This window comes from Galeopterus variegatus, unplaced genomic scaffold (assembly GCF_000696425.1).
Source record: "Galeopterus variegatus unplaced genomic scaffold, G_variegatus-3.0.2 Scaffold6344, whole genome shotgun sequence".
NCBI lineage: Eukaryota > Metazoa > Chordata > Mammalia > Dermoptera > Cynocephalidae > Galeopterus > Galeopterus variegatus.
This window is the reverse complement of record NW_007732455.1, coordinates 1-11991: the sequence shown is the minus strand read 5'-3', so window position 1 is coordinate 11991 and position 11991 is coordinate 1. Positions and strand designations below refer to the sequence as shown.

The following is an 11991-nucleotide window of genomic DNA, read 5'->3' as shown; positions in this document are numbered from 1 at the left end:
ACTTAGAGTACAGGGACATGTAAGTTAGTATGGTGAGGAGGCTGGTAAGGCCAGTGCAGGCTGTCACAGGAGGTGATATCTACTTTGATTTTGGAAAGATAACAGTAATTACCCATGCAAATAGGTATGTAGGGCAGTCCCAGAATAAAGAGCAGTACAAAGACACAGAGGGGCTGGAGGTCAGGACGTGTGGTCTAGGAACGTCCAGTAGATCAGTGTGCCTGAGGCCTGGGGCAGAGAACGCTGAGATTAAGCTGGGGTCATGAGCACAAACTAGAGGTTTCTCAAATGCTTTTGAGACCCGAGGAAGAAATATATTTCATACCAGGACCCAGGAAACACACAAACGCTTTCATGAAACTAAAAAAGTTTTCACAAAAAAATATATTTCCTTTGAGTAATTCACTCTAATATTTATTGTTTTTATTCTATTTTCTCTCTCTCTGGAAACTAGTCAAGACTACCTATACTGACTTTATCACTTCCTGGGTCACCACTCACAGTTGAAAAAAACACCAGAACACAGCATTTAATATATGAATGTGTGTAACCAGTGTTTAGAGACTGAATGGGAAATTTTGGATTTAGATATCTGGTACTCTTAGCCATAACAAAACACTCTCAGAATATAATAAAAATGGTCTTAGTCTTAGCCTTCTATAGACATATCTTAGCAAGACATGATGATTAAAAAAATGTGTCCTTTATTTATAACAGAACCCCTTTCAAACCTGATATAGAGACAAGGATATACACAGTATCTATGACACTGGTAGCTCATCAAAGCTGACCCGACAGATGCACACACCGGAGCCAAATCTGTAGCTGAGGGCGCTTTACCATTTCTAGTTAGTACTAGAACTCTGGTATAGTAATACAACCTCTGGATGTGAGAAATGTTTAAAAACATGGAAAAAGCAGAGAGCTAAGACTCATCAATACCTTTGAAAACTGAGCCCCTCTCCATTCAGAAAACAAAAGGATTCAAATTTTCTTATGTAACACCTACAAGAACTCCACAAGAGTCTAAATCTGAAATTATAACAGAACCAAACAAGGAAAGTAAGTTCAGAGAGGCCATTGATCAGAAACCAACAAGACGTCCAAAACATTCATTCCTTCCGAGATCATCTTTTCACTGACACAACAGCCTTTAAACTGGCAACTGTTTCCCTAACTGCATTTTCTCTCAAGTCACAGCAGTGCTACTTCAAAAGGTTTGTGTCGGATTCCTAAGGACCACATTCCTATGGTAAAAGTAGCCCCAGAAACGTCAGGGACAGCACACCTCCACTCCAGCAGGGCGATGCCCCAGGTGGTGCTTCCTTTTCCTGCTTGGCGTGGTCTGAAGGTCGAGATTGCTTATGGAGAGAAGAGGCTAGACAGAAGTCAAGCGGGTCTGGAAAGACCCGAGGAGTCCAAGTGCCTCCTGAAAAGGTCAGGGAAGAATCCAAACCCAAAGAAGTGTCAAGGGATTTTCCCAAACCAGCTCAGATTTTGGGAGAAGAAAGAGGGGACCAAGAGAAAGGAGTCCTTTAGGATTTCCCTGAGAATGACAAGACCAGACAAATGAAAAGTTGTGGTTTTCTGGGGCTGTAATTAAAACAGGGTAAATTACAGGACTATCCTTGTGGAAATCCCCCTTTCTCTCGAGGCCTGGAGAGAGTGGGGATGGGAGTTATGACAAAACCCCTGCGGGTCACTTACTTACCTTCAGCCCCTCGAAGGCCCAAGGCCACACACACACACACCCCACCCCACCCCACCCCACCCGCCCCGCCAGGCTGCACACTGCTCATAGACTTTTAAAAAATTGTTTTCATTGACGGACACCCAGAAAATTATTTTATATTTTCATAAACATGGGGACAAGGGTAGAAGGAGGCTGAGGCTGGAGACAGTGGAATTTGCCCTTAAACTTCTAGAAATGCTCCTGGTCCCCTCCCAAGTCCTTGATCCTGCAGAACTATTTGCTGTTTAAGATGTGAATGGGGTGACAGTGAAAATAACCTCTCTGCCCACAGGGATGGAAGAGGGAAAAGTCCATGCTCCCTGGGATGTGGCTTGCCACCAATATGCAGTGGTCAACTAAATTGTAGGCTCTCAGAATAATCACTAGGAATCTGCGCTTCTTCTACACACACTGTCCAGATGCAGAAGTATCCTGCAACCTCCTGCCATTTGTACTTAAAGACTGCAGTTCTTTGTCTTTGGTTTTAAAGATACTTCGTGGAAAATTAACACAAAAGCATTCTAATAATTACTGTGAAAAGAATTATTTTTGTTTGAATTCTAAAGCCACAGCAATAAAACGTATTCCCATTGGTGTAATTCTATGTCCTTAAAACTGCTGTTATATCAGAATGCCTATAAATATATAATTTTTTTTGTCAAAGGCTTTTGGTTTCTTATGTAAGAACAATTTAACTGGAAGAGCGATGGGTGGACTGAGAACCTTTCTCTTAGAGGAAGATGCATTGTCTTTCTTCTAGAGAAAAGCACTAAAATTCCTCCCTGTAATCAAACGTAAGAATTTCTGTAAAGCAATGTCTGAACTTGAATACATGGCTTAAAACTGTTACCTCCAAGAGAGATGGGGTAAAACAAGATGGGAGGAGAAACGAGGAATTTGCATGATATTGTGCATAGGGAATTAATTTCTAAAAACTAGCAGAAGAACATATTCTTAGATCTCAGGTGCACACAGTTGATATTATTGAGTTATAATCAACTTTACACTTTCCAAACATAAAAGGCCTTAAGGATCTCATTGGAATCTGTGCATACAGAGCCCCAGACATGTTCCTGCAGGGCCACCTCAGTGTTTTCTTTTTCTAGACAGCTACAAACAAAACAAAAACGCTGCACTACGCAGCCAAAGCCTAAGTGAAATCAGATCAGACCTCATTATTAATACATTATACCCCCACTCTAACCCTCATCCTATCCTTTCCTCTCTCTGTTTGTCATGGAAATCTGGACTTATGAAAAGCCCTTGAAGTGTTTAATTCCTCCATATGTTTGTATTCACATGGCACTGAGCACTGGCAGTAGCAGGAGATGGGTAAGAGATAACTGAAAATGTCCCAGGGGTCTAGGAGAAACATCACAGGATGACAATATTTCAAAATTTGAGAAAGTATTTGAAAGGCCAGTCTAAGGTAATGAAGAAGATTTAGAATTAGACTTAGAATCAGATGAAGATCATCTCAAAGCTAATGTTTACTTTCCATCACTATAGTCTGCCTCTTCCTCCTCCAACGCATAGCCTGGTCCTATAATATCCACACTATTATACAGTCTTTATGCCTAACGTCTTATCATGAAAGAATCATTCATTTCAGCAGGGAATGCCTCCCCAGAATCTTGATTTTTAGCTTATATTACATTTTAGTGTAAGTACCTTTGAGAAGAAAATTACAATAAATCAATGATTGGTTGGACACTGAAGGTGAAATTGTTCATCAGTTGAGAAGTAGTAAATTTGTTCTCAGGACACTATGGAATTGAGAGAAGGGGAAACCAAGTTTCCAGTTGATGTCAGTGAGGAAAACTGGGACAGTCCTGAGCAAGAGACTGTTATAAAGCTTTCTGGGTAAGTGGCCCTGGTATCTCGTAGTGCCATAATCACAGCACTCGGTGCCACAAACAACACTCGGCTATGCTATTCAGGTCTGCCAAAGATAGGCCTGAAGAAGGAAGCGAGCCCATGGGGAAACCCATCCAAGAGTAGCCAGAGACCCAGACCAATCTTAGGATCACAGTACGTCAGAAAGGCAAAGGTTCTCTTAGACAAAAGTCCAAACAATCTGGGGCATGTGTCCAAGCAGGAAAAAAGGAGGCAAATGACAAGGGTTCAGGGTAGACAGAGCCACAGGTATCCAGGTGCCAGTCAACAAGAGAGTGCTGGAAGGGGTGTCATGACATCAGAAAGACCCAGTATCAACCAAGAGTCAAGAAATGGGCAGGAGCTCATTGTGGAGAATAGAGCTCCCGACTGGCCAGTGTAAAGTCCTAGAGACCTTTTAGAGGTCCAGTATTTAGGTACAGAATTGATCCCCAGTAGTGGGAAGGTGTTAGGCAAGACCCAGAAGAAGCCCTGTCAACTGGGAGGGGTTCCCTGAAAGAGGAAGTGGGTGGCACCATAAGCAGTGGCTCCTTCTTCACTCTTCAGCTGAAGGCAGGCCTGGGCTCTAGCTGGCAGCTGCTTGGGTGACTTAGATTTAGAACCTGAATGCAGAGGAGTAAAAGTGAATTATTTATTCCCCAAAAGAAAAATAAGGTTGAAAACAATCTCAAGTTTGGCACACCATTTGGAATAGTTACTTTGGAGGGAATGGTTTCTGTTGCAACATTTCACAACCAGTTTCCTTGCCCAAAAAAACCAGTAAGAATAGCTTTAGTTTAGCTCTTCCCAGGGCGACCATCAGACAAGCTGCATGCAATGACTCATCAAAACAATAGGCCCCAAAAGCAGGTACAGAAGACATGCCAGCCAGAAACTCCTGTAAACCTGTATAGTCAACATGTCAGAGACAGTCATGCGAGTCTGATTCTCAAGCAAGGAAAGATGAGACTCTGTGGAACTTCCCAAATCTCCTGAGTCTGAGATACCAGCCAACCTACACTCACCCACACCCAGAGAGCTAGAATCTGGAAGCATCTTCCCCCCAAATATGGATTTGGACAGAAGGTACCTAGAAGACACTCCGGAATAATCTCCAGGTTGAAGTCATTTCTCTGTCTCATAGGAGTGAGTTGATTCAAGTCCCGGGTGGGGAGCAAAGAATCCTGAAATGGATCCCACTTGGAAACAAGCAAAATCCTTGGAGTGCAGGAATGCCAGAAAGACCCTCTCCCTCTATCTCTAGGGTGCCTTTAGATCCTTCCAAGGAGCCTGAGGCAGTCCTTCTAGTATGAGTTTAAATTGAGTTGGTTAGAGGGTCTTCCTTAATTTGACTTCAAATTGCCTTCAGGCTCCCCTAAAATCAGAAGCACTAGGCAGAAAAGATCCACATTATAGGTATTCTTGGGTTCCAAGAACATAAAACCAAAATAGCTTATCAAATTCTACAGGATGTTAAAGAATTTTAAAATCCCACGCCGACTAACATGGCAAATACAAAACTATCCCCCAACTCCTACCCCAAGAGTAAATTGAGGAATTTGTCTTGAAACTTTCTAAAACTTCCACAGATGCCCAAACATAAAGCGAGAAATGACTGGCAAAAATTTTTAAAAAGGTCACAGCAGTCACACTAGTACCTTGTTTAATTGACCCAAAGCTGCTAAACCTCTTTAACTTCTGCAAACTAAACATCCATAGCTATTAACACTGACAAACTGAGGGCAGACATGCGTACATTTAAATTCTTGCTTTCTGTGTGGAACTGTGCCATTTCCCACTAACTGTTACACTGAGGTAAATAAATGGCTTTCTCTTTAATTCAGAAAACAAATAAAAGTTCTCTGTTTGTAGTTCCATGTGTGCACATGAAATTTCTCCAGCTTCTCTGGGAGAAATTTGTCAGACAAATGTGGTAGGAGGGTGTGTTGTTATTTTGTTTTCTGCATGTTAATTGACATGGGACTTTTTCCCCTTTGTAGCCCAGCAAAGTCTTACTCAGCATTCAAGACCCTGCTTAAATTACTCCTCTTCTGTGACACCTTCTCAGCCTCCTCAAGCTCCTTGCCCTGCATGTCCCAGACCTCTGATTACACGTGGATAATATCTCCAATCAAATGCATTCTAATTCTTCTGTTTAAGGCATGCTGACCCATTTGTGGTATGAAGGTAAATTGGTATGACCTCTCTGGAGAGCAATGTGGAAATGTCTATGAAAATGACAATGAACATACCTCTGACACAACAAATCCCACTGCCAGGACTTTATCCTGTGGATTTACACGTGTAAGCAACAAGGCTGTTGTAGCACCATTAGTTATAACAAAAGATTGGAAACTATCTAAATGTACATTAATAGGGATGTGGTTAAACAAGTACAATGAAATACCAGGCAGCTGTTTAAAAGAACCAGGATGCTCTCTTGGTACTAATATCTGTAATTTTTCCCCCCAAACTTTTAATTTGTTGGATAGAGAATCTTGACTTGACAGCTCACTCACGTCAGCCCACTGAAAATTATCTCTATATCTTTTTTTTTTTTTTAATGTATTTTGTTTTCCCCTGTGCATTAAGCATGTAAGGGCAAAGGTTTTCATTGAACATGAGGTATAAGGCGTGCACCAGAAAATCTCACCCCACTAGGAAGTCAAGCCATGGGAATTTTGAAAATACAAGAAGGAGGGGACCCCACAATTTCCAGGAGGAATGCTGATCAGAGGAACACAGACTTCAACCTTCGCCACTTTGTAGTAAAGCTACAAGAAAAGTCTAAGCACAGTCTCCTCCCACCTTCTTCCAGACAAAAAGACTTTATTATGTAACAAGACCTTTTATGTACAGTATCTGCCATTCATAAACAGTTGTTCAGTATAAAGAAATACAAGATTGTTCTACTCTTAAAAAGTCTATACAGTCTAATAGTCTAATACAATCAGTGCAAGAAGACAAATGCCAATAGTACAACTGCTTAAGTCAATAAAAGTGGCTGCGCAACAAAAGCAGGTCTAACCCAGTGGAATCTCTCACAGGTTTCTCTGCCCAAAATGCACAGGCTCAAGATAAACCTCCCGTTCCTTTCTCAGGTCACATCAACCACTAATTAGCTTTGAGGCCTTAAGTAGTTTACTTAACCTCGCTAAGTACTGCTTCATCTATAAAACAGGGATATTAGGACCCACCTCATAAGGAAGTCAGAGTAATTAAAGGAGACAGAGCATACAGAGTGCTTGGAACAGTTCCTGACACATAGGGCCAAATTAATGTTCACGATTACTACCATCATCATCATCATTCTAGAATTTTCAAGATGTTTCTCAGACTTTATTCTGCCATCAGGTATAATGGAAGCATCAAGTTTATGAAAGAAAACTATTCATGTGCATATTTCAAAGCCAACCCTAAACTTTCACCTTTGATTAATTCATTTATTCAGGGAGAAAAAATTATGCAGAAGTTGAGATCATTTTAGATGAAGACCTTTTTTTCTCTCAGAAGTGTTATGTAAGTGGCATATGTGTAATGTCTTTGAAGTTTTAAAATGTTTTTACCATGAATAGCAAAACAACTCAAAATACTGACATTTGCTTCTGCAAAGTTCCATGAATTTATTTTCACAAGACACATGAAATATTTATGTTGCTTTACTTTCACCACCAAAATCAATAAGCCATTTGAAAGAAAGAGCCAAGGTCAGACATCAGGTTTCCAGCTGTAAGAGAGAGTTATCAAGCCTGCTTAGAATGAGATGATTCTAAGGTCCAAATCTCATTTCATATTTTTGGTCCATCCTTATATTAAGTCTCGGAATAAAGTCTCCAAAAAAGTCTTTGTGCAAAAAGTTCCATTTTCTATACTTTGACAAGCCAGGAAGGTTTACCCTCATTGAACTGTAAGATGCCCGAGGGTGACTGAAAATAACATAAATGTTATATGTGTAAAACTGAGAGGCTACTCTAGTTCAGAAGAAGGAAGGGAGAGTCCCGTAAAGAATGAGCTGAAGCACATGAAATTGCAACATGTCTTAGCAGACAGAGTTTCATGGTGGCACATCTAACAATTAGAAGGGAGGGTTTCAATGACAGACCTCGAGTAGCCAAAAGGGATCCTACAGAAAAAAAATCAGTAAACAACGGAAGGTCAAATTGTGACAGAACTGATTTTTCAGGCAGAATGTAGGTAATATTGTGCAGACTGTCAGAAACATGCCAACCAAGAGCAAGACATTTAAAACTGAAAATGAGACACTGTTCTGAGGACAACTGTTTTTATTTTCTTTTTTGAACAAAATAGATTTGAAGAAGAAAAAAACCTGAGAGAATATTCAACCTAATGTATATAGTGATTATTACTAGATGATAGGTAGGAATGCTTTTTATATTTTTAATAATGTATTTATTATCTGTACTATATTTCCAAGTCTTCTGTAACAAAAAATATATTACTTTTATTTTTAACCACAAAATTTTTTTTAACAAAATGGATGAGATCAGCCATCCAATTGTAATATGGGACAATCTAGGACAATATATGCAGATTGTTTTAGTCCGTTTTGTGTTGCTATAACAGAAATACCTGAGACTGGGTAATTTATAAAGGAAAGAGGTTTATTTGGCTTACAATTCCGGGACAACTGCGTCTGGCACGGGCCTCAGGCTGCTTCCACTCATGGCGGAAAGTGGCAGGCAGCCAGCGGGTACAAGCAGATCACATGGTGACAGGAAGCAAGAGAGAGAGAGAAGGTGCCAGGGTCCTTTTAAGCAACAAGCTCTCGTGGGAACTAACAGAGCAAGAACTCACTCATTAATCCCCCCTCCCCCAGGGAAAGCATTAATCCATTCATGAGGGATCTGCCCCTATGACTCAATCAGTTTCCAACACTGCCACATTGGAGATCAAATTTCCACATGAGTTTTGGAGGGGAAAACACATCCAGACTCCATCACAGATATTTACTAAATTTCCCCCATTAGAATCAGGACTCTCATGGAAGAGAACTTACTGTTCTTTGGAACCTTGGTGTCTAGCACAGGGCCTAAAATACAAGTCACATTTATTTAAAACTGTTCAGCAAATGAATTCTGGATATGGCCAAAAACTCAAAAAAGGTGACCCTGATATAGCTTCAGGATGGTGCAAAACTGGCCTGGCTCTGCCACCAGCATCAAGCAGCCAGGACTTGCCTAGGCAGCCTCCTGTTGTGAATGGTTCCCTCCTCGGGTATATGCTGATCATCCTGAAAATGCATTAGCCTACATTATAGCTTAAAGTCCCTTGTTATTAAAATCTTCTGGTAAGGTAAGTCCCTTGTCCCTTGCCACCTAGCTCTCCTCTTTTTGTATAGCCATGCTGTTTTGCCCAGATCTTGCTCTGAAGAAAGCGATAAGAAATACCATCATGATGTTCCCTTTAGTATTTCTCATAGAAATGTCAACTTTAGGAGTACCCATGGGAAAAGTTTGTCTCAGATCTCAGTGCCATTAAAAAATAACTACTTCTCAGAGCAAATAACACATTTTAATGTTATGAGCACTAGGCATCTTGTAATTGGTCTCTTATCTCTCTGCTTGAAGCTAAGAGCCAAATCGACGGCCCTCCTTTGGTTACTTTGTAGGACCGCAAGACATGCACGACTGGAAGCTAACTTCAGCACTAGGCATCTTGTAATTGGTCTCTTATCTCTCTGCTTGAAGCTAAGAGCCAAATCGACAGCCCTCCTTTGGTTACTTTGTAGGACCGCAAGACATGCACGACTGGAAGCTAACTTCTCCTCTGGCTTCCTTGTTATTCTTCCCTCCCTCTACACAATCTTGCTTTCTTTTTTCCTGTCTACCAGATAATTTGTATTTGTGAAGTCCTTTTGGGATAAGGCAGGATATAAACAAACCAAGAAAGCAAAAACTAAGCACATCTCCCCCCTTCAATTCCAAGCTTGCTTTGGACGTTTCACACATGTAGCTTGCTTACAGGACAAGAAGGTGAAGTGCAACACCACTCTCCTGGCTGCTACCAACCAGGGGGACCTTTATATGCCCTGTGAGAAGAAAGTCCAATTGAGGACCAGAGGCCCCTTCCTTCCCACTTCCTTTCTACCACCTCTAAAATACACACGACTACTAGTATAAATGGTGCACTATGACCTAAGGCAGTAGAGCATCATGTTTAAGAGCACAAACTCCAGTACAAGACTACCTGGGTTCTAATCCTGCCTGCTACCTGCCCCTGGCCCCCCGCTGCTGACTTTAGACAAGTTAACTAACTTTTCTGTGCCTTGCCTTCATTTCTCCACCTGTGCAATGGGAACAATAATGGTACTGACCTCATAATGTTGTCAGGAAGAGTAAATGAGTTAATACATGTAAAAGTGACTAGACCAGTGCCCAGCACACAGTGAATGTGGGTCAGTACTATAATAGGACACTCCTATTTTCAATTACACCAGCTCACATAAAGTCTCAAGTCTGACTGATGGTAATATTTCTCATCGTAAACTACGAAATCAATAAACAAACTGATTTCTATGGTGACTTTATTCGTGTTTGGATCTCATTTATAAATTAGCATGGAGTCGAAGTGTTCTCTAAACAAGTCATGTTTAACCCTGTGCTTTCTGATTTGCTGAAGAGAAAAAGAAAGCAGTGATGTCAGACAACAAAAATGGTTCCTGGGAATGTATCCCCATTTGGTAACAGGATGATCCCGAAGCCACATCCAAGTTTTCATGAATACACAAATACACGCTCGTGTGCACATACACACCCCCGTCCATGTTTCTCCAGATGCAACACAGACATCACTCAATATGCCTGCAGAGACAAAGTACCGCATTTTGTTTGGTTATCAAAGAACAACTCTGCTTTGTTGGATGCTTGAAGTCCTGATTTACATCTGAGTTTAGAAAGCTGCTACTTCATACATATGCACTTAAAATGCAAATCTCAACAGATTCCACCTCTGACCCAGCGCAGAGCCTAACTCCAGCCACGCCCCATGTTTGTTCTCGGCAGAGCCGGTCTCAGCAATACCCTTCACACCGAGCCCACCAACAGTTAAGTCCTCAGTGAATAGATGCATGTCCATAATTTTCAAGTAAAAGGACTTGATACTGCCACAGTATGATCGCAGAGAAAGAAAACTGGATAATTATGAAAGTTGTAGTGCTTGGCCAAAGTTAAAAATCAAGACAAAAAAATTACTGCAACTCTATCTCTTGCAAAGAAAGTTACTTCAAAATTTGACGTCAATGGATTAAGCTTCGGCCTTTGCTATTCCGAAGTTACACGAGATGGGAAGGAAAAACCTGCGAGTACATCAGAACCGTTCATCTTCCACTTCCTGCTCAAATGAGTGCGCCTACGAGTTCGACACAGTATTGAATTAAACTACGTCTGTCCCTTTACATTCTCGTTTCTCCATAGTACAGAAGATATTCTAAGCACAAAATCAGAAATGAACAAGTATCATCAGCCAAGAAAACTGCTTTGAGGAATTTAGTAATGTCACCCCTCTCCAGCTTAGCTCGCCAAAGTCGGAGCAGCGGAGGCAAAGGACATGCCCTGCAGGGTAAAGTGACACTTCCGAATAGTAAGAGCCGAGATTTCTCTGCCGCAGCCTAACTTGTCGCCGGGAGCACGAGCGCAGCGTTTCCTAAACGCTCTTCTCAAGGTCTCGAGGTCAACTGCAAACGCTGTTCCAGTCCCGGAGGAGCCTCGTCCTCCCGCCCCGCCCTGCAGGCCCCGCACTTCCCGTTCGCTCGGGCCGGTCCAGAGCTCTAAGTTGACAGTGACACACGTTGAGGAAAGAGGAAGTGGCTAAAGACCGTTTCAAGACCTATTTATTTAATTTTTTTAAAAGGGAGATCAATGGCCCTGTCTTCCCGAAAGCTTCAAAGGGACGTTGCCATCACACCCGCTGGAAAAGTTGCAGCGAATGACAATGTAGCAAAACCAAGGGCGACTTCTCCTTAAACATGTCGTTTAAAAACCCTCGAGCTCCTCGTGCTATCAGCAGCGATTCGTCCCCTACGGCGAACGCCAGCACGCTAAGGGCTCCCAGGCCGGTGGGTTCGGGGCCGGTGCGTGCCCGGTCCGCCCTGCCAAGTGGCAGAGGAAGCGCCGGGCACGGCGGCGGCCGGGGGACCCGGCGAGCGCCTCCCTTACCTGGTTTGACTGGTTTGGGTGGCGGCTTCGACATCTCGCCTCCTTGAGCGGCTAATCGTAAAGACCCCGCACGAAAAGCCGACCGATCGCCCTGCCGGCCGGCACTCCTGGCGTCCCCAACTTTCCTTCTGTCTGGTTGGCAGCGGTTGCGCCTCGCAGGACCTGCGCCCAGCCTTGGCTATGGCAAGAGCGGACGCAGCCACAGCGGAC

At 42.4% G+C, this 11991-nt stretch overlaps 1 protein-coding gene across 1 annotated transcript in view; it reads right to left on the bottom strand.

The window, feature by feature from the left end:
• Positions 1–11989, bottom strand: part of OSTF1 (osteoclast stimulating factor 1) — a 67817-nt gene extending 55828 nt beyond the window's left edge. The window contains exon 1 of the mRNA XM_008590737.1: positions 11782–11989. Within this exon, the coding sequence (XP_008588959.1) occupies positions 11782–11815 (34 nt within the window). The 5' untranslated portion in view covers positions 11816–11989. The remainder of the gene's footprint in view (positions 1–11781) is intronic.
• Between the last annotated feature and the right edge of the window lie 2 nt (positions 11990–11991).